At 39.0% G+C, this 23,737-nt stretch overlaps 1 protein-coding gene and 1 pseudogene across 2 annotated transcripts in view; one reads left to right on the top strand and one right to left on the bottom strand.

Annotated features, from left to right (window-relative positions):
* Nucleotides 1–1,858: 1,858 nt before the first annotated feature.
* LOC144629203 (L-threonine 3-dehydrogenase-like) overlaps nt 1,859–23,737 on the bottom strand; it is a 28,222-nt gene continuing 6,343 nt past the window's right edge. The window contains exons 9-13 of the mRNA XM_078487430.1: nt 10,619–10,709; nt 10,274–10,310; nt 9,424–9,548; nt 3,020–3,074; nt 1,859–2,624 (exon numbers count right to left, since the gene is read on the bottom strand). Coding sequence (XP_078343556.1) covers nt 2,565–2,624; nt 3,020–3,074; nt 9,424–9,548; nt 10,274–10,310; nt 10,619–10,709 — 368 coding nt within the window. The 3' untranslated portion in view covers nt 1,859–2,564. The remainder of the gene's footprint in view (nt 2,625–3,019; nt 3,075–9,423; nt 9,549–10,273; nt 10,311–10,618; nt 10,710–23,737) is intronic.
* LOC144643355 (uncharacterized) lies at nt 12,318–21,466 on the top strand (annotated as a pseudogene). Its single transcript, XR_013568900.1, has 5 exons — nt 12,318–12,331; nt 15,343–16,246; nt 16,359–16,383; nt 18,054–18,577; nt 20,257–21,466. The product of XR_013568900.1 is annotated as an uncharacterized LOC144643355 (transcript).

Genomic DNA, 23,737 nt, shown 5'->3' with positions numbered 1-23,737 from the left:
TATTCAGTTGTTCAATAAAAGAAACGACAGTCTACAGACAATAAAAAAAAATCTGATGGAGTGAATTCGATCCATAAATTTAGTGGTTTTCCTGCAGTGGCGTCCGAGTAAAAACAAGTCGTTTTTATCGATTAAAAAAACAATAACGTCTACAGGCCATTTATTTTAAAATTCAAAAGCCCATTTTTTGTATTCTATTTATATTTCTTGAGAAGTAAACTGAGTGCCCACACTAAATTAGCATATTTCTTTTTGTGTCCACAATTTTAGCGCGGAAGGACAATAGTGAAGATATATTGTCCGATGAAAATGATATTCCGCTAAGTCGGGAGCTTATACAACTTCGTAAGGGATAACACTGGTCTTCTGAATGTCAACGTGGAAACAGTGTTGAAAATGAGATATAGCTTTATTAATCCGCTAGCATACAATGAAATGGTTTTAAAATTACTTTCTACAGTTTTCTTTCAGTAATTTACTGAAATCAACAGTAAATTAAATTGAAAAATCTTCCCAAATCAAGATAGTAAAATGTTTAAAATTTCTCTAAGGAAACTTCTTAAGGCGGGGGGGGTGGGGTGCTTCTGATTGGATTAAATCTGAACGAAAGAATGTGAATAAATTAAAAGTGGTTACACTAGGACGCCTTGTTAACAAGTATGCATGAATAAAAGCCAGTCAGTGAGTGGTTCAGACAGGCAATCACCCACGTGGTCATTTACTTTTAGTTGTTATTTTCGACGCTTTTTAGGCGGTAACGCCTATATGCTATGGCCCGGTGGACGGCCGTGTGAGGCCGGGTGAAGATTACTCCAACCGAGTAGCACTGGGAACTAGGCACTTGTTGTTCATTCGGTCCCATCTTGTGTCAATAGTATATCAACCACAGCGCCAGGCTCTCTTAATTCCGTGTCGTTCCTCACATCAAATCCATTTACTGAGATCTCCCTCCACATTGTCTGCTTTGGGACTCACCCGCTCCCCCCTAACCTCAATCAAAATCAACTCCACCCCGCCCCAGAGCGGCCTTCCTCTCCTCGGCACGCGTTTGATTTCTCGTCGTAACGGAGTTTTGGGGTCGGGGAGATGATGTACTGGATAATTGTGCTCGCGAACTTTTACCATTGTCGTGTTTCGGTCGGCATACGTGATGGCAGACTAGTTGACTGATGTTGAATTTGACGAGTGATGAAACAAACGGCGCGCCATAAGTGAGGCCGGTTAGTGTCATAACTTTTCAAACCTTTCCAAAAGGGAGACCGATGGCAGCAGTATCTTGATTTATAGATTGCAAAGGTGAGCTATCTGAAATCATTGTTTGCTTTGACGTGCATTGTTGTCGATAATATTTAACTTTTCCCTTCGCGACTCGCCATCTTCCTTTTACTGCTTTTGATAATATTTATTCGGGTATTTATCTCAAGCCATTAAAAATAACACAGTGACGGTATCCGTATTCCTATTTTTACGAGAAGCCAGAGTTCACTCAGAAAGAACTTCTACCCTATTGCTGATTTAGCTGATCTAAAATGTTTTGTTTGATAAGTTGCATAAATGCATGTAAGTGATTCTAGTAAGCGGTGTTGACTTCATTACATTTCAGACCATTTCAATACGGAAATTTCACACAATCTTCAGTATCGACTAGGGGTGGAAATCAAATCTGGGCCTTTCTGTTGCTAAATGACGAAGTTCATAATGATTTAATGTATTTATCTTATCATACTGTAGGTTTGTATGTATTGGAGGTTCGTTTTGTAGTCAAGGCAAATAAAAATTAAAATGAATAAGAAAAATGCAATTTCTGGGATCATTGTAAAGCGTTATCGCCTGTGCATGCATGTATGCGTGCCGGTTATTTAGGATTGTACTTGTTAGAAGCTTTTGCAGTCTGTAATTTGTACCTATTCTATACAGATTTTGTCAGTACAGAAAATATTTGGCATACTCAAAGAATATATCGTTCGCTTCAAAAATCAGTGGTGCGTAAACAAAGTAACTTCGCAAACCAATAATTAGAGTATATTTTAGATTAAAACACCGTTGATTTCTTTAACAAAATGTCATGCACAACAGTTATGGGTCAGAATTTTTTGCCGCATCAGCACTGTAATAAGGATATGGAAAATAGCTTTCTTGGACGCTAAATCATGGTTGTCACAGACGTAGGCTTTCAAAATTCCCTGACTTTTCCCTGATAAAAATAAAATTCCCCTGACCAAATAAATTCAAAATGTCAGATATAGTAGCGGCCTCCATCCCCCACTTCCAAGAAAAAAAAACATATCGCTGAGATCGCATTGACCTGAAATGTTTCTTCTAGCCATCAGTTGTATGAAATCAGCGGTGTTATATTCCAATTTTCCCTGACTTTTCTTCAAAATGCCAATTTCCCCTGACTTTTATTTTTCCTTTACCATTTCCTGACCTTGTGCGCTATATTTTTATTAGCGTATTAATTTCCTTTCCAAATTTATAAATTATATTGAATCCATAAAATTTAATTTATATTGAATAAATTCTAACTAGGAGAGTTACTAAAATATTGTGATAGGCCCGCATTGTTACTTATGTGGATCAACCATAATCTTACAGCCTTCACCAGACTTGAGCAACTTGAAGGCCTGTAAAATAACATAAATCATTGTTACATGAAAATGTTTATAAAACATGTTTCTAGACCGAATCAGCTTTTTATTGCCAGCAACTCAGTAAATAAGCCTTTCCGCTGAAATACAAACAATCCTTACTTAAACCTAAACATTTTCTTGTCAATTGGTTGTTCTGTCTGTCCGTCCGCCCGTTAGTATGCCCTCCGTTCGTCTGACTCAGTCCGTACACCCGTCCGTCATTCAGGCAGTCAGTCTAAACATGGGCAAACTGAAGTGCCAAAAAAGGAGCATTGGCGGTAGTCTTAAAATGCAATGCAATCATACAAGGTGATCGCACGGGGTGGGGGGGGATTTGAACGAACTAATTCAATCCAGTAACTATAGTCTAGCAGCAGAATGAGCTTCACCTCTTCAAATTGGCTCATTGGTATCTCATGAGTAATGACGGGAGTTACATCAACTCTGCAAGGAAATAAGCTCATATCACTACAAGTTAACTTGTTTTTCAGAAAATACCACAATAACAACCATGACTAGCAATCATTCCCTCGACCAATAAAGGCCGAGATTTGCTCTACAAGTCCCCCCGGGGGGAACTCCTATATGAAACGGACGGGGATGCTCGCCGGAATTTTTTGAAAAGAACCCCTAAAAGAGACCAATCTGGGTGTGGCTCAAGCTTTTATTGACCCCTAAAAGATACCGAAAAACTAAGAATAGAAATTATATTTGTATATTTCATCGTGTGTAACCTTAAACGAGACCACTATGGCTAAAAATAAAACTAATAATGTAAATAAATTTACACCCCCACACGAGACGATCAGCATCGACCCGGCCCTTTTTATATGAGTCCCCCACGAGATTTCGTTATTTCAATTGAATGGCCTCAAAACAGAAGGGGACCGCTCCTCGTACCTTTGCCCCTGCCCCCCCCCCCCCCTTCCTCTCCTTTGCTCAGTGGCTCTCACCCCTTTGAGCTTCAGTTTTTGGTATTTAAAACCGCAATGTTGCAACTTTTTCCTGCTTCTCCCTGTTCCGGCAACAACTTCCGCCCTCTATTTTCCCGCCAGTCGAAGATTTCCTGTCCACTTTTTTCCAGGGTTCCCGCTCTTCCCCACCCCCCACCCCCAACTCCCTAACAAAGTAGTCCCTTCTAATTGGATAATAGTCCATTTTACAGTTGTCTGCCAAGTGACCTGGCCTTTGAATGGTAGTGAGGCTGGAGGTGACCTTGCATTAATACAAACCTCTTTGCTTTATTATGTAAATGCAAACTAGTTAGCATCAGAACAACGTGATTAAGGTCGCGGGGGACACCTTATGCTCATCATTATGCATTTATTTAAAGCGTATGCACGAGGTGCAACAACTGACATCGACAACTTTACGAGATATTTATGACTGGAAAAAAAATATGAGCGCGTGCGCGTGATTTGATGTGTTCGCGTGTAGCACGGATTGTGAACAAAATGTTTACTTAAAATTGACGTATGGATCTTAAAAAATTCTCCTTTTTCCTTGAAGTCTAAAACAAAGAAAAGTGTTAGAACTCTAAAGGAATTTTAACCAATTTACAGCAACACTTAGCTTTATGGATTTATATAGATTGTAGGAGGAGTAATCACAATAATATTCATAAACAATCATGTCTTTTTTCAAACGCATTGTTCTCACAATTAAAGCATGGAATATAATTATTAATATTACCATAATTACATCTCTCCTTTGGAAATCGTGTTTTGGTCGGGACACCTTCGGAAATCTCAAAGTTTGGACTTTTCCGACAATTTTGTGGCAGAGAATTCAGCGCGGATACAGAACTTCATGACCTGCCACTGCAGAGAGTTAAACTAGGAATACTGTAGTGTGTCATAACAGAAGCGGAATTTTAAAAGAGCGCTTTTAGAAAGAGGTAGAAGGCATTTAATTCAAATTTTCGCATTTAAACCATCATAACTTCCTGGCAAACTTAAAATTAAAAAATCCGCTTCTGTTATGACACACTAGAGATATTGACTGATCAGTTTTTGCCAAGATCACAGTGTGCTGTCTCATAGTCGATCCGTAAACTCTGCCACCAAATCATGTATCTCGTAATTTGTCACTTACGAGGCTATATCACCGCCGTTTAGTACAATCCACCAAATAAAAGATAATAGTCATAATCTTCCATCATTTCTTTAGGTCGCAGTAAAATTTGAGCTTAATCGCACCCATAACAACCGAAATATTAGCCTTTTAAAAGATGCAGGACAAACAAAATTTCGCCTCATGAATTTATTCATGCACAGGTATTCCCCGCGACCTTAACACAACAAAAACAGAGAGGTCTGTATCAAAACAAGGTCACCTTCAGCCTCACTTCCATTCAGAGGCCAGGTCACTGAGCAGACAACTGTAAAACGGCCTATTGCCAACGAGTCAGGCCTTCTGGAAGACCAGAAGGCCTGACGAGGCGGCAGAATATAGAGCCGCGAGAAGATTTGTACATGCGAAAAAAATCTCAGAAACACTCCAAATGTCGAAAAATGTAAGTAATGTAATGTAATGTAATGAAGGTAGATCGTGACGACACAATTCAGCACGTGCACACTTTGTTGTAGTTTGGCCAATCAGCGCGCTACTAATTTGTTCAGCACGTGCATGAGTCATTGGCAACTAAAATTCCCGAGTTTCCCTAATGGTCGCGGGTCGCGGGTCGCGGGTTTCAAGTCGCGTGTCGCGGGTTTTAAATAAGTCGCGGGTTTTGAAAAAGTCGCGGGTTTTGAAAAAAGTCGCGTGTTTTTAAAAAGTTGCGCGTTTTCGATAGAATGCATTTATTTCTCAGTAAAATTCATTCAAACAAATTTAAACTCGTTTTCTTGGGAACTACGTTACAAAGTAGCCAATTACTTTGCGGTTTAAACAATCAAATTACGAACTTCGGAACAAACTCCCCAACTTTGGTCCGGCTAAACTTCCCAAGTTTGCAAGTTGAGGAGGAACAAGACATGTTGCTCGAAAGTCATGTTCATGTCGGAAGTTCAGGTGAAGAAAACATGGCAGCAGCGGTAATGTTCCAGCGATTCCAGTGGCTAGAGTTACAAAATATTTGGTTGAAGTTAAAAAGCCTGACGTCGTTTCGCATGAGCGATCTGCCGATAAATAAATTTTACGTCGGCTGAAATTTGGTCAAATTTAATTTTTTATATACAGCAAATACATCTTTAAAATTTTTGTGAGGCTTTAACTTCAATGTCAAGTCTTCTGCGTTTGTAAACCGAATGAAACTGGACGGCTTTACCGATCTTCACGTGAAATCTGAATTTTATACAAATGCGAAAGAGTCAGACAAATTTGAATTAAAAGTCGCGAGACGTTTACGGCTCAATTCTATTTCTATGGTACGTGTTTTCTTCCGATGGTTTAGCGAAGCAAAACCATTTCTGTCAACATAACTACAGAAGGGTTTTTAAAATCTGCGCCAGTTAAAAATATTTTAAAGAGTTTTTGCCACAGAATACTAGTATCGATACTAGTAAAATGTATTTATCAACCGTACGCGTTCAATCATGAATACGTTGGCTCAACTTCATGATCGCTCGCGCGCAGCGTTGTTTTCAAACTAAAAAAAGCTTGATTGCAAATCATGCAATGTTTGATACCCAATTTGAACATGTTTTTTTTTTTTCAGGACGTGATGCAACGGACGGTATATGTAATCCTTATACTTAATGTGGGTCAGAACGTTGATACCGACGCCGTGCTTGTTCAAACAACTATTTTGAAACTCGAGCAGCTAGAATCGCTGAAATATTTCTGCCACCACTTTGTAACGTGTCTCGTTCCTCCTCAACTTGCAAACTTGGGAAGTTCAGAAGTTCAGTCGGCAAAGTTTGGGAAGTTTGTTCCGAAGTTCGCAATTTGATTGTCTAACTCGCAACGTTACTTCGTAACGTAGTTCCTAAGAAAACGTGATCATTTTAAAACCGGCGTCTTTGCAACCGGTTTAAATTTGTTTGAATGAATTCTCTCTCTTAGTTCCTTGCCCCCTGGTGGGGGATAGGGCTGGGAATGAATTCTACTGAGAAATAAATGCATTCTATTGAAAACTCGCAACTTTTTAAAAACACGCGACTTTTTTCAAAACCCGCGACTTTTTCAAAACCCGCGACACGCGACTTAAAACCCGCGACCCGCGACCCGCGACCATTAGGGAAACTCAAAATTCCCAGACACGATGCGTCTCAGATAGCAAAGAGGTTTCAAATCTGTTCGCTTCAAAAAGCCAAAATTCCCGAACTAGAGATTGAAATACGAAAGAAACTTGAATTAAACTTTGTTTAGAATTTAATTTCATTTAAGATGAAGGTAAAAAATTCATTCCAAAGCTTCAAGATTTCCAAAGCTTCGAAAATTTCGAAGTCATACAAATTTGCATGCGTAATTAAGTTAGGTCTGGCAAAGTAAACAACACAGATTTTATCAATCACAAGAGAGTTTTATTTCGTTTCTCGAATTTATAAAATAAATTCCCTATACTTTTTTTTTTTAATTAATACTTTATTGACACTCAAAATAATACAAACAGAGTATATAACAGTTTTAAATAACATCAATGTTAGCAAAAATAAACTTAAATACACATAGAACAAGGAAAAAAAGATACAACATAGGAAACGGTTGAAAAGCGGTGATTTTAAATATATATTAATGTATCGGCTAAAAGGAAAAGGAAAAAAAAAACAAGGAAAAAAAAGAAAAAAAAAGGAAACGAGATTCAAGGATATCTAAACGTAAATACTTAAAAGTTAAAGGAAATTCTTCCACTGCTTATTAAATTCTTCGAGTTGTTTATTTTTTATGGCAATTTGCCTAATGGTATCAATCCTGATACCGAAGAAAGGGGGAAAGCTGTCAAAATTTATATTAGTTTCGTCTTGAAAGCAGCAGAATATAAAGTATTTAGCGACAAGTGTAGCGTAATTTAGGAGATCTTTGTACTTAGTGTTGTTGTGCCAACCGTATAGTATATTACGTTCATTGAGTTCGAAAGTCTGATTAGTTTTTTCACACCACTAAACTTTGAAAGCATTCCAGAAAGCGGAGACTACATTACACAGGAAGAGCATATGCGGAAGCGTTTCTGGCACAGCCTGGCAAGCGCGGCAGAGATCGGACTCAGACAACCTCGCGCGAAACAGGAATATTCTCGTTGGAAGGATGTTTTGTATAATTTTATACTGGAACATTTGTAATTTAACTTCTCGCGTTGTTAAGAAAGGCATCATATAGACATTTTTCAGGCTTTCTTTAGTAAAGCCATAACGTAAAATTTTAGTCTCAGCTGTAGGTGGTTGGAAGAAATGGTCTAGGATGGCTGCGTAAGCAGAGTAAGTAGTGATATTTTGGGTGGGGGGTTCAAGCATGTCAACTGGATTATGGTTGGGGGGATCTGTTAATTTAAGTTTGCGCCGCCAACTAGCGGGGATGGAATTTATTAGTCCAAAATATACGGTAAAGGGAACATGCATCAAAAGTTTTTGCTGAAGTTTGTCAATGGATAAAAAAGTAGAGTCAACATCAAGAAGGACGTGCAGGCGTACGATTCCGTTTTGAAACCAGTGTTTGAAGAAGATTGTTCTTTTGTCTGTTATCATATTGCTATTGTTCCAAATTATTTCATTATGGATCTGTGTATTGTCATCAATAAGATCTGATCTGTAGTCTTGCCAGTACTTCAGTACCGAGCAATAAAAAGGAGGTATGTTGTGTAACTGAAGTAACTTTAAGTCATACCGGCATTGTGATAAAAAGGAAAGGCCACCTACTTGGCTCAGCAAAAATTCTGGTATGGCTTTCCAGCCAGCATCAGAGTTTTGTTGTATCCTTGGAATCCACGCGATTTTTAGGGCAGATTCCATTATACTAAAATCTATCATCTTAAGACCACCACTGCTTTTCTCACCAATAATTGTGGCTTTTTTTATTTTCGGAGGTTTACCTTCCCAAATGAAATTGAAAATCAGATTGTTGGTTTCATCAACAACACGGGGTGGTACGTACAGGTTTGGAGGCTACATTTTTTTTATACATTTTTTCCTGGATACTTCGGCGTTTTTTTTCCTCGGGAAACAGGGCCTTTAATTTTCCTAAAAGCTGGTTGTCCGAACGCAATTTGCAGTGTCTCAACAACAACAATTCAACGTAATATTTGAGACATCACGCATTGCGCGTGATGAATTATTCTCGGAATAATAAAATAAACTTGTTCCATCTTTGGCCACAAACTTGTCCGACCAGGCTTTTACCTTTTAAAACCTCAATTTTTTTAATACTTATGTGCTGAATGGATTCAACTGCAGTGTGGAAAGTTTGAAATGCTTTGTTTTGGCCGAATCTTTGTAAAAGTTTGCTTTTTGTTTCGTAATTTATTTTTCGTGTTCAGTGGCTCATGGCCACTTTGATTAAGACCTAAAGGAATTTAAAACAGCGGAAACCTTTCCAAACAACAATGGCTTGAAACTCGCAAATAGCATAAAGTTTACAAGATTTCGCACTAAATCTTCACTACTTTGGTATTATTTTAGAACTTTTTGTTAGCCTTCATAAAATCGCATTTTATTCCATAAACATTAAGATTTTCAAAGAAAACGCGCAATGTTTAGTGATCGATTAAAATCATAAAGCGTTCCGTTGTACTCGTTGGCATTTCTACCGATAGGTATCACTAGTTATTGGTTAATTATTACCAATAGCTTTGTGTCAGTATCTTGGTCATGCCTAGAGCTACAATATGTACACATTAACATCTCAGAAAGATACCTACTTGTTGTTAAAAAGTAACTCTTCTGACTTTTCCCAAGTGCTAAAGATCTTTCTGCCATGAATGGTTTTTATTGTCAGAGACCTGAACAAAATATCTTGGAGAAAGTTCTCTACATGAAGGGGTTGCTGAAGAGACAAATGAAAAAAGCAATTGAAATAGATTAAAGTGAATTTTTATTTTTGCAGTTTAGGCTTACCGTAAGTTGCTTCCTATGATCAAGATTTGGTTCCTTTAAAAAAGAGCCCTGGTCTGAGTACGTGTTAGATTTTTGTGTCGCCGATATTCAGTTCATTCTTCTTATCAAGTTGTTCCAAGTCTATCTTATTTTATTTGACAAAATTTACACTAGAACCCCTGGTTTTGGCGTTTAATAGATCCACATTTCAATTCGCGACTTATGTAAAAAGGCTGCGTAGCCTGGTTACATAACTGATGGCCAGTTTTCTTGGGTTACACTTCACAGCGGTCAAACTAAAAAATCTAACGCCACTTCCGGTTTTTGCCGCCTAGAACTTTGTTCTTGAAGCGATGTCCAAGGCTATTGTAAAAAAAAAACGTTATTAAAAGAGCAGCGACAAACCAAATTACAAGTCGTAAACTAAGTGGATAAAAATTGTTAAACTTTCTATGCATAAGCAACGTACAAAGCCAGAAAACAAAGCTAAACTTTTTCAGAAACTGTCTTAACTTTTGGCTTGATTTAAAAAAAATTGCAAAGTTCATAACGGCAGTTTTGGCGGGAACTGCGCACGCGCTGTACGTTTGACCACTGTGTGGGGGTTACCCGTTGTAGGTCATGCGACGATAACAAAACACACACGAGTAAAATGTTAAGAGTTTTGCTGAGTACCTTCATTAGTCCCACAAGGACAATTCTTCCACCTTTTCTGCAAAGAAACAAAACGTACCAAATGAATATATGACAGCACTGCAATTTTTCCTAAACTTCTAACTTTAATGGGCCACATTTCAGCCTAAATCCTCTGATCAAAACAAGAAAATATTTGGCTCTAGGTCAAAGCATGTTCAATTGTGCGCTAGAAATGACTACTAACTGATATCATAAACGACTCCAGGGTCGGGACGGGATAGCTTTTTTTTGTACCAATTCTTAGGAGATGTTTTTAATCATGTTTTAATATTAAAATATTAAAGGACTTTAACGCGTAAAAAATACTGTTCATGTGATATTCACCTTAGTAAAGAGAAGCAGTTGTTTACTAATGGCGCAGCTCCTGAGCATTCTAAAAGACACCCAATGCCATCTCCTGACGTTTCTCTAAAAACTAGAAAAAACAGAATGCAATTTTAATTTATTCGAGTTAAATACTTCTACCATCGGCAAATAAACGTTCTAAAGATTCACCGCAATGCAACTGCAACATAACTTTGAAGGACAACAAGGTGGCCACACAGGTAATTTACTGTGTCGTGTTGTGTTCTTTAGGGGCGGGTCCAGGAAATTTTAGAAACAGGGGACCGTACGTAGCAGCTAGCCAGAAAAATGAACCAACGAATAGCTGTTGTCACATTAATCTTCGCGGATGGCCAGAACATGTACGCCTACACACAGCCTTATTTATTAGTCTTGGATCGTACTGACAGCCATGGAAAGCTATTTTATTTTTGTTACATTAGGACTACATGTAGCATGCGAACGGAGACGCATTTCCGGCGGAAATGCGTCTGCGTTCGCAGACTACATTAGGACCCATCAGCAAAAAGTCACATTGTTAACTGCCAGTGCCTATAACTGCATGACACAATTTGTAATTTATAAGAAGACAAGCAAGGATGACAATCGTTTACCAAACGTCCTTTCACAGAGGTAGCGAACCCTTCCCGAAGTAACAAGCCTCGAATGGGTTTTCGACGCCATCTTGACCAGTAGGCAAAGCAGGTGGAAATTGTAGTGTTTGTATGGGGAATCCGACGGCAAATATCTTTTGCAAAAATTGAATTCTGGACAATTTATGAATTGTAAAGCTAAGATGCTAAGGATGTAGCTGGGCTAGAAAGCGTTCAGTTACGTTTTTAATTTTTCCATACATTTGTCTATAATTTTTCCCGCAAACCGCGTCAATCATGCGGAAAAAATATAGACAAATGTATGTAGTAGATAAAATATGAGCGGGAGATCTGTATGGGCATTTACAATGGCGAGCCGATAGGCAAGCCATTGTAAATGGCCATACAGATCGGACGCGAATATTTTATTCTTGACTTGTGAAATGAAAACAATAAATTAAATGCAAAATATTGTTATGCGAATCAGTAGAGATCTGTATCAAAAGTTAATGAATACTAATTAGCTGAGCATTCTATTGTTTGATTTGTTTTGGGGTTACAGTTGTGTACATGTGATCTAAATATTGTGCTGGGATTGGTTTGCACCGTCATGAATAGTTAATGAATTTTACAAGGGAAATTTAAAACGTAACTGAACGCTTTCTAGTCCAGATACATCCTTCAAACTTGTCCAGAATTCAATTTTTGTAAAAGATATTTGCCGTCGGATTCCCATACAAACACTGTAATTTCTACCTGCTTTGCCAACTGGTCAAGATGACGTCGAAAACCGTGATAAGGTCTCGTAGGATTTGTAGGACGAAAAACAATATTTAGAAGAAGCAGAATTCAGTGAATCCTAGGCTAACTTTTTCCTTGCATGACTAGACTCCCTAAATTCGTTGAAAATAAGTCGGTTGTTGTTTGGAGGTGAAACATTAGGGGTTTTTTGTTTATGTTAACATAAGAATGGATTATGGATTTTTGTTTTCATTTTCAGTTTGCCAAATCCCATGAACCTCTACAAACCTTATAACTTCCGCCTTCGCTTTTCTAAGAAAGCTGCATTCTCTGCCGGGACAGATGTTATTTAGAAGCTACGAAGGAAAACATCTGTAAGGTAAGATGCTTTCATAAATATAACTTTCGTTACATCTTACATCTGAACCCTTGCAATGCACTCTATTATATCTTGCTCAAGGCTTTGTTTCTGTGACTGAATGAACCGTAGAAAGAACGCAGTCAAATAAAATGACTGCAATAAACAAAAGCAATCAAGCAAAGCCTTACAGTCGTGTTCGCATAAGCTGAAAAACTCAGTCGAGGCGAAATGCTGTGTTGTCAGGCTCGTGTCTGCAGTTGTACAATCGATGCATCCTGTGCGACCACTTCGCGTATTTAAGCAACAACTTTCCCAAAATACCAACATTTTGTTTCTCAAATCGCAATATACGTCATACGGTAACTTCTCGTTGGCGACCGCGATCACATTCACGCGTAAATTTTGTTCGCGTTGTTAAAATCCTTCGTTATATTCCTATAATAAGGTATGTTTACAGATACATTTGTGCATAAATTAAGCCTCTGAAAAGACTATATAGGCTATGACTCAGACTTTAGATAACCGAGATGTCTCAACTCTCGTAGGCGACCACCTCCTTTACGCGACCAGATAGACTTGATAGTTTGGATGGTCGCTTATCGTAGGTTACGGGTTTTTCTGCTTGAGTTTCGAAAATAAATGTTAACTCACAAAGAAATTCTAGACCTGAAAACATTAATTATTGTCAACCTCTTCGAAACTGTTAAACCGTAGCTGTGAAACAATCGTTTTGTTATTCCCCAAGCAAATAAACACGGAAATAAACAACTTTCTTTTAAAGTGTTTAAAGAGGAAGTTCTGTGAGCGAAAACCTACAACTTCTATTGCTTACACTTGCAAATTTAGTAAATTAGTGGGTCCTCTTGGCCGGTCCTGCTTGGTATACGCTCGACACACAGTAGGGAGCTTAAGCCAAGGGAAAAATGAATTTATATTTTACTCGAGCGTTCCTTATCCCACCTGCTGACTCATTAGCATTAAGGTATGAGGAGACTCCTGTCGAGCAGAAATGACAGGGAGCACAAGAGTGGATGAGCCAGAAAGATGGGTGGAAGCTAAGGGAGGGCCGACCAGTTCCTAGAAGTCTTTGCAAAATGACAAACTTTGTGTTAGTTATCATGTCTTTTATAACTCTACTGAGTCATCACGTAGCCTTCGAATACAGCCGCCTCTCATTCGCTCCCGCTACTACGAGCGAATGAGAGGTGGCTGTATTCGCAGGCTAGTCATCACGAGGGTTAATGAATATAATATCATAGACGACAAATTACTCCCTAATTTTGGCGCGAAATTTTAACGATAATTTATAATTTCACATGTGAAATTATAAAATTGCCATGACAACGTAGTTAGCGGCAAGATGGCGTCCGTAATAAAGATGTTTTAAAGCTTAAGACGGAATCCACTAGGAAGTCGAGTAATATTTATTAAAGTTGGACAAAAATCAATTTCCAGAATAATTTAAATCCTATTGCGTTATTTCCTACCCTTAATAAAAGGTAAAGATGCAAGTAATTATCCGTGATAACACCAACAACAATTTCTTATCAGAGTCTGAGAAAATGAATTTCAAAGTTCACAAGGTATGGGCAAAATCTCACGTGTAGCCATTTTGTAAATTCGTCTTAAGCGATTCAGTGGAATTCAGCGGAACTTCAAAATGTGTTTTCGATGTGTGGTGTTGTTAGAAAAGATTTCTTTTGATAAGATATTTGAAGCAGTAACAAAAAAGTTTGCAATAAGGTGGAAATAACTCTGGTACAACAATTTCTTATCAGAGTCTGAGAAAATGATATTTAAAGTTCACAAGCTATGGGCAAAAGCTTACATCTTTTAAGCGATTCAGTGGAATTCAGCGGAACTTCAAAATGTGTTTTCGATGTGTGGTGTTGTTAGAAAAGATTTCTTTCGATAAGATATTTGAAGTAGTAACACAAAAGCTTGCAATCAGGTGTAAATAGTTTTGGTACATAATTTTGTCCAATAACTACTCGAAGTCCTGGCGGATTTCCTCTTAAACTTTGTACATTTTCGCTTGAATTTTATCTTAGCCAGCTAGCCTTGGCCATGTAATAAAACTTTTGATGATATTTTCTATTTCAAAACGTCAAAACGATCGACTTCTAGACTTTTGAGCCAATTACATAAATGACATCGAGCGGAGTTTTGAGCGTTTTACACGGGCACCGTTTTCAGTCCATTCAAGACGAACTGCGGTCATAATGTGAGAAATAATTACAGTAACAGTTGATTCATCTTTGAAACTTTTTTTAACAACAAAAAGATATCTCTAAAAGGTTTTCTTTAAAGACTAAACAACTTGCGAACTTGAGCAAAATGTATGCTTTCAACCGAGTTTCAAAGCTCGGAGTTCGCGATGCAATATACCAGTCAAAAACCTACGATTGCAAGCGTAATTTGTCACCTATGATATTAAAATGTAATCAAGTGGTATACTCGTGAAATTAGGAAATAATTTCACTTGCATTTTGTAAAATGCTAATAATTTCCCTCGCCTTATTTTGACAAAACGCGCGTGAAATTATTTCCTAATTTCACTCGTCACCATTTGATTACCAATACTAATTACATGAACTGTGAATAGAAATACGAAAATTTAGACGTTGTCGTTCACTTCTTCCAAAATACGCAGAATTTGGTCATTTCACGTTGTTGTTTTGCAGGGAACGACCACAAAATATACCAAGAGAGTTATTTCCTATTTTATATCTGTATATTTTATATCTGTAATTTAGTTTTAGAGGTCCACATCAGCCCTAGGCTGCCATCATTATAGACCTTTGTTTTTCAAATAAAGTATGTATGTATGCGGTATGTATGTTATTATTCTGCTCACTAAACCTTCTGTTTTGTGACGTTCTCATTCAGGTTGTCTTCGTAGTTTACTAGTCTCTCCGGATCCTTCTCAACGACAGTTAGTCGGGGAAGAGAGGAGAGATTAAAAATATTGTTTCACTCAAGGTTAGGTTTGCTTATGTTCTTACATTTTCACCATTTTTTTTATTTAGAGACGTCTGATGATGACCACCACATTAAAACTGACTGTAATCTGAATCATCATAAGAGAAATTTTTACATTCCTTACTACCAAGCTCAAGTGATTTCACATTTCCACCTCAATCAGACTGCTGAAATGGCCGCCGCCCCAGACCCAGAGGAAGTGCTTCGTTCAACAACTGGAAAAGCAAATTTTCAACGTCTTACACGGTTGTTAATAAGTGGAGGCACTGCGCTTTTGAGGGAGGTATTTGATCAGCTTTGTCCACCAAGCAGTCTTCCAACAATACTACAAAATTCAGCCACTAAGAATCAACTCAAGGCAGCAAAGCTCACCAAGCCACAGTGGGACTGTCTGTACCCTTCCCCAGGGGTGTACGGCACATCAAAAGATTTTGATGTTACTTTGCTTTTCAGATTACTGAGGACAATATGCAACCTCATCCCAACAGCAACGGGCTGGGATGCTCTTCCAGCAAGTGCAGACCACAGTTTAGCCGCAGATTTAGCAAGAATTAAATATTACCGCAACACAGTGTACGGTCACGCAAACCAAGACATGGAGATAACAGATGCAGATTTCTCACCGCTTTGGCAAGAAATTAGCGAGGCTCTTGTCAGGATTGCAGGTCGAATAAACCCTGCAAAGAAAAAAAAAATGGGAAGTGGCCATTAAGAGCTTTTTGACGAATCCACTCACAGCAGAGGATGAAAGGAATGTACAAGAACTTATGGAATGGTACCTAAACGAATTAGAATTAAAAGGTTCCATAAAGAAAGTCCAGGAAGGGATGGAGCTTTTAAATACGAAAATGGAAGAGTTAACAGCCACAGCACATGAACGAATGGAACGTGGGGAAGAATACTGCCATTTATGTGGACAGACTCCATGTCGTTTCAAAGGCGGCTCTAAAGGTCAGTTTAAAATGATTCCCTTTTTATAGGCTTTTACTTATTTGCAACAGTTCTTGACACACTACACAGTCATTCCTAACGCAACCTGTGAGAAATATATTTTATTAATCAGCACACACAGAAAAGGTTTCAGAAAGGTATGCAAAGGTTTAACTACTGGTTGATTATTCTGCACTCAGTTGATGTAGTGAGACAAGGGGGAAGGGAGACCCGATATACACTTTTTTGTAGTAGAGCTTAATGCATTGCGCGCCGCCCCAACTGAAAAGAACCGTGGAAGCCTTTTAGGACTATGAAATGAATATATGAAATTCATATATTTGTACTGCGGATATACATTTTAAGGAAATGAAAGATCATCGCAGTAATGTACTCAACTTAAGCAGTTGAGAAAAGCAAGCCTGAAAAAAATTCAGGCTTGAACGGGATCGAACCCATGACCTCTGCGATACCATTGCAGCGCTCTAACCAACTGAGCTATCAAGCCAACTGGGAGCTGGTCACTTGTGAGTTCGTAATATACCCGTGGATGGAGAAGATATGAAATGAATATATTTGTACTGCGGATATACATTTTCAAGCAAATGAAAGATCATCGCAGTAATGTACTCAACTTAAGCAGTTGAGAAAAGCAGGCCTGAGAAAAATTCAGGCTTGAACGGGAATCGAACCCATGACCTCTGCGATACCAGTGCAGCGCTCTAACCAACTGAGCTATGAATATATGAAATTCGATTCCCGTTCAAGCCTGAATTCAGTTTTCAGGCTTGCTTTTCTCAACTGCTTAAGTTGAGTACATTACTGCAATGATCTTTCATTTGCTTGAAATGTATATCCGCAGTACAAATATATGAATTTCATATATTCATTTCATATCTTCTCCATCCACGGGCATATTACGAACTCACAAGTGACCAGCTCCCAGTTGGCTTGATAGCTCAGTTGGTTAGTGCTCTGTACTAGTATCGCAGAGGTCATGGGTTCAATTCCCGTTCAAGACTGAATTTTTTCACGCTTGTTTTCCTCAACTGCTTAAGTTAGTACATTACTGCGATGATGTTTCATTTGTTTAAAACCTATTAGGACTATTAGTAAACACAATTGAAAATGTTAGTTTCCTGCTCCGGATACATTATAGTTAAAAGGGGTTCTTATTTCCAAACTCGGAGCGCAAATAAAATTTAAAAGCGTGAGATATTTCGTCTGATATCATGTTTATTAGTAAACAGTTTAAGTTGTGGAGGTCACCTCCGTATGATTTTCTATCACGTTTTCTCCTTTTATTATTTCACCTTTCCATATTTGCATTTTTTTCTGGCAGTTATCATGATTAATGTCCACTCCTTTGTCATAGTTCGCTGTTTAGGGGCGAAGTATCGCCCCGATTTAAACCCGTGCTTAGTAGTATGCACAGTAATTAAGAATGTTTTGTCCTCTTAAGTTGTATGACGAATTTCTAAGTTGTAGTAGGTCACACAAGCAGGGAGAGCTCAGTAGGACCCTTTATTGATCTAAAAAGTGAGGCAGCAATCTTGTGTGTCCGTTGCTCGGCCAATGTTGGCAGTTCGAGGGCTTGTAACAGGTCCCTGTAAAGGGTGTTTCTGTCCTTGAGCACAAGGCGAATGGCCCTTCCGTTAACTTTCTCTTGCTCTGTTGCACTGGTTTTGTGCTACAGAAGTGCCACGATTCTGCGCAATAATCGGAGCAATAAATGACATATAGATTGTATTTCTTATTTCGTAAGGTAGCATTATCCTCATACGCTTTAACGCTGCAACCTGTTGAGACACTTTCCTACAAACTTTAGCGATGTGCTTGTCATCCTTGAGTTTATCGTCCATAGAAAAAAAATCAGCTTCAGCAATTGGACATCTACAGAACCATCAGCACTCCTTCCAATGATCATGGATTGCACGACCACCGCGACAGATACTGATGCTCGAGGGGGATCCGCAGAAATGGGAGGAGTAGGTGCCCGTCCTACACCACAGGACGTTTTAGCTCTCGTTGCGTCCAAATACTTGAAGAAAATTAACCCATCCACACCAGAGGATTTCAATGGCTTTGTAGATTATTTGGAGAGGGTACGCAAAGTGTTAATTGTGGACGCTCAGCCAGGGAGCTTGATAATCACAGTAAAATGCAGGTCTCAAGAGATACTTCAAGAATTATGGGACGACTATTGCAGCGGTCGTGTGAATGAAATGGCTCAAAAATTCCTTGTGACGGAGGATGTTCTTAATGAACTCAACCTCAAGGAGGCAAAGATCACAACGACCATTCCAGAAAAAGAGTACAGAGCTTGTCGAGACAAGCTATCACTGTATTCAGGTGAGTTAAAAGGTCGTTTTTCTTTAGAAGAAAATGATGTATTTTAAAGTCAGTGGAGTCTGGGTGGAAAGGAGAAATCCTAAAAGATTATTAGATACTGTTTTATTATTCAAACTGATGACAAAGCAGGTTCCTGTTGTGCTGGTTTATGACAACTCGAGCAAAGTTTTTAAACTCATCTTCAAAGCAAATTAAATCGTTTCTGTTGATAGCATCTCTTTTAAAAGATACTTCAAAGCCTGGCCCCATTTGTTTAAAAGCTGGATAACGATACTCGCTGGATAAATCCCTATCCAGTTGACAACGTAGCTTTTTTGGACAACACTCATCCACCGGATAGCAAAATTTCAATCCTTATATAATTACTGAGCTGCTTTATTCACATATTTTTAATATAAACGGATTCCCCTTAAGTTTTAGGCCTATACACATCTCTGTTTGTAAGATACAGATAATGAAAAGTGGCTTTGCAAGCCCGATAAGTTTTGGGGGGCTTTCGAGAAAATTGGCCCCTGGCCCCAAAATAGATACCCTGTTTTAGACTAGACCTACCTAGAAACTGCTTTGGTTGGCGTAAACATTTGAGACGGGATAGAAATTGCCGACTTTTTTTTAAATCGCACTTCCAAGGGATGAATAATAGCAAAGATGTTTAACCCTGCAGCCTTGTATGGGGAGACTCTTTTCGCTTGACATGCAGTATATCACGGCGCAAACTCGTATCCGGATGCACAAGAGTACCGTAAATGATCTAATCAACGCCCACTCTCAAATAAACGCCTCCTATCTAATAAACGCCTCGTCCAAGATGAAAAGTTTGTGTTAGACGCCCCCCTCTTATAAACGCCCCGTGTCTAATAGACGCCTCCCTCCCAAGTATCGCCTAAAAGTCGAGGAAACGCTCCATAGAGTAAAAACACGCACTTTATTTAGTTTCTTGCTTGACTCGGACATCGAAGAGGCCAACGATGCCAACATGGTTGACCCCGATAACAATAAAGACATTAATACCGGTTTAGGAACGACATCTCTAGGCTTAGCATTAGCGCAGATTAGATTGGTCTCCTATCTACAAACTATATTTTGTTTGTTTTTGTCCACGTTGTTACAGTTAAAGTGAAATAAACGCCTCTTATCTATTTAACGTTCCCCCTTAGGACCCCTAAAATTTAATGCACGCCCGAGCGTTTATTACATCATTCAGTGGCTATTTTTGTCTGGGAGGTCATATCAGCATTAGACTACGAGCATGATTTTCCTCAGGGTCAGACGAGTGGGCAAGCACACGAGCGCGAGAAAATTATCCGCACGAAGTCTATAAGAGCAAAAGTAAAATATAAAGATAACGATAAATAAAAGTTAAATTGCAGCCGTTCATCAAGAAAGAGTTTCTTTTAATTTCTCGTTTAATTTTGTTACCATCTTTACTAAAAGCATAGTTAGCAAGAGCAACAATTTCGTCTGTCTTAAGTGTCCCGCCCGCATTAACCTACACGTACATGTGTTATACGTCTCAAACAAATTATGTCCGTTGTGTGCTTCTTAAAGTTGTATAGTATACGGCTCTCGTGTTACTTTTTTCGATTTTGACGGCTAAATTTCTCAATTTTTCACTCGTGTTCCTACAGCTTTTAAAAACAAACACGGCTGAAAAGAAAAACGTTTACTGTTTGTTTCAGAAATTGAACGGCTAAAGAAACAACGAGATGAATTTCAGAACCAGTTCCTCCAATGGGCCCAGACCAGAAAACGCACCAGAAATTTGCTTTCAGAATTTGTAACAAAGCTACGCGGTCCGCCCCTGACCAGAATGGCGACTGCAGCTCTAGTAGTCGGAGCACTTGCTATGCCTTTTACGTTTGGAGCGTCGATGGCCGTTGGTGCAGCTGCTGCGGCTGGTGCTGGAGCCGCAGAAAATGTAATGAATACATGGGAGATTCAAAAGAAGGCAACAGAAGTAGTTGCCCAAGACTTGAATGCCTGCCAAGAGCTACGAAAAAAGGTTAACTCTCTCGAACAATGTACAAAAGACTTCGCCGTCTTCTGCCGTGATCATATTGATTTAGTATTGTCGAGCGAGCTTGTAAAAGATGAATTTGGCTTTCTATTTGACATTCTGCGAAGAACAGATCTTGAGGATTTTCAAGCAGTAAAAGTTGAGGTACTGCCAAAAACGGCACTTCCAGCACTTCTTACACTACTTCAAGGAGATTACATTCCGTATATGCGTGGGTGCATGGAAGAGCTTCAGCGCTTTACACGGACAAATGGCGACGTTGCAACGATAATTCAACACATCTTAGACGCGCTGCGAGAATGCCCAAATGATGAGGAAATCCAGACGACGGTCGTGAATTTTGTCAAAGAAATCTTTGTTGAGAAGCTCTCCTCTTTGGGTTTTCGCGGGAGCGGCGAGGCTACGGGCCCGCAAGAATAGGAATCGTGACTCACAGCTTCCCGGCCGATCGCTCAACACCTCAACCAAGAGGGGAAAAGCCTATGCTTAATGATGTCGATGATCTAGGTACAGTTGTGAAAGCGTGATGATCTAATAACTAGTAGCATTGACATTACAACATATGCCGTACTGAGGATTTTTTGTCTGCAGAGGCAAGTTTTCCTGGCGGGGGCAACTGGGTTTTTTTAGTTTAGCTTCTCTTTTTTCCTTTAGTTTTCTTAGTTTTTAAGTATTCCTGGCGGGGGCAACTGCCCCCCCCCCCCCCCCCCCCACTCCCCACGCTAGGTACGGCCCTGCTGCCACTAGATTAATTTTTTTCGTGGAAGTCCCGAGATAACTTCTCAGTCACGCTTTGTAAATGAGCAACTGGTCTCCTTCCTGCCAGTTGGAATTTTAAGCCATGTTATGTTTACCTGAAATGTTTGTTTTTTTTTTTTTTTTTTTTTTCTCCCAAACCCCACCCGGACCCATTTTTTGCCGTCACACCTCTTCCGCGGCAAAACCCTATGGAGCCACCTTAAGTGGTATACCTGGAAATTAGCTAGCTCGAAGCTAAGTGCACTACCAAGGTATTATAAGCATTATATCATTCATCTAAACTGCTTAAATGTACAGTGCTACAAGCTCATTGGGTGAGCATCGTTCTATGATATTCCGAAACAGCACAAACATAAGAGTTCGTATAAACGTATCTAGCAGCTAGAAATAGTATACTAAAACGGTAGTGAATTACTGCCATGGAGAACAAGGTTAAGAAGTGTTGTGTTAAGGATACTAGGGGGTGGGGAGGTGAAGTGTTGTTTTATGACTTGAAAGCAACCATGTCATTCCTAGATGTTACAAGTCCGTTCAGTCAAACAGAATATTCCTTTAGTGATTTTAGTCATTCAGACACTCAATTAAACTGATACAACGCAGTGTATCAGAAACGAGGTGTGGGAAATCACATCAGATATGAAGGGTATAAACTCATGCACGCGCACAATTGAAGCGATTGAGTTTGGTACGAAGTGCGAAAAGGTATATATATTAGTCTTAACGCACCTAGTAAAACCAACCATAGAATGTGTTTTGAACTTTAATATGTTTAAGTATATATTTAACTGTATTTTAATGAAAAAAATGTGTGATTCAAACTAGTGTTACAAATAGGCAAACAAAACAACCTTGTCTGGCATTCTGGCAAACTTTCCCACGTGAAATTTGCACTGGACAAACGTTGTTCCTTTACATTGTTAACGCTATGTTGGCACAAAAAAAATACCTGGGTTGGTGACACACAATTCAGATCTTATAGAATTAATTAACATTTCCAGTAATTACTAGTAAACATCCAAAGCAAGTTACCAAAATAGTCAAAGGAGCCTTGCAGCACCTGACTAGTGTGGTTAGCATATCAAGGTTAGGTAATGTTTGTCGTGATTAGCTTTAGCAGTTCAACAGTGTAAGTCAGGGCCGTAACTAGCAAGAGGCAAGACGAGGCACTTGCCTTGTCTTGATTTTAACCCAAAATTTAAAATGAAATATGTTTAGTTGGAAAAATATTCCCCAGTTGAACAAGATTGATTTTTTTCAAGCAATTTCTTATGAAAAATGTTCAAAGAAGAGTTTCTGAGCATACAGTTCTCCAAATTTTCTGGAGAGCATGCCTCCAGAAACTCCAAGCAAGATCTTGCCTCGTCTTTGCCAAAGGTCTGGTTACGGCCCTGCATTCTCTACACGTATGGTTTGGGAACGACGGAGAACCCGCTTTCCATTACCATCAGTGAATAAAACAATAGGCCATTTCCGAGTTACCCTTTGCCTCTGTTTCAAAACGAAACCATTCATATGAAAATGAGTTTTACCCACTGGCCCATTTTCATGCAAATCAAACTCATTTTCATTTGAATGGTTTCGCACGTAGACTCGTTTCGAAACAGAGGCAAAGGGTAACTCGGAAATGGCCTATTAAACTACTTTTCTTGGCCAAGCCCAAAAGTGATTTGTACCGCAGCTTTAATTAGCTTCTAGTGTTCGCGCTGTTCATAAAATTAGGATCAAGTTCATTCTGATTTATAGGCTTATGTCCTGCCGCAGCTGTGATCGGTTTTCCAGTTTTCAAATCCTATTTTCAATAAGTACTTTAAGTTTCAGTTTACTCTTTTCATTACTTTTACCTCTCTCTTGGAAGCACGTGCAGTCGTACTTGACTTTAAACAACACCCCCTCCCCTCCCCCGGGGGACACCATTGTTTCTTTGTTGTTTGTCTCACTTCGGGAGTACCCCTATCAACCAATCACAGCACAGGGTGCAGACATGATGCGTACGAATGTAACACTAGTTTTAGTCTAAGATATCAGGAGTTGGCTACTGGCAACGATAGAGTTAACGTTAGACTCTAAACTAATAAACTAGTAGTAACCACAGGTTACAAAGTGCGGGCCTTGACGCACTTAGAAAAGGTACTGGTACGAAAGTGCATAATTTTAGATGGCAGTGTCGATAAATAAATGATAAAATGGACAAAAGACAATTATTCCGAGTAACGCATCAAGCAAGGAATGCATGTTTTTATCGTTTTGGGAAGTGTAATCGAGCACGCGGTGTGAATTGAGATGTGATTTTTCTCAGTCGGTAAACTCGCTATGTTGTGCTCGCCTTTTATTAACGTGGCGCGATTAATGATAAATCACTGGACAAAAGACATTTATTCCGAGTA

This window comes from Oculina patagonica, chromosome 1, assembly GCF_052425735.1.
Source record: "Oculina patagonica isolate OP01 chromosome 1, crgOcupat, whole genome shotgun sequence".
Lineage (NCBI taxonomy): Eukaryota > Metazoa > Cnidaria > Anthozoa > Scleractinia > Oculinidae > Oculina > Oculina patagonica.
Note: the sequence above shows the minus strand (reverse complement) of the source record. Positions and strands in the feature narration are given on the sequence as shown.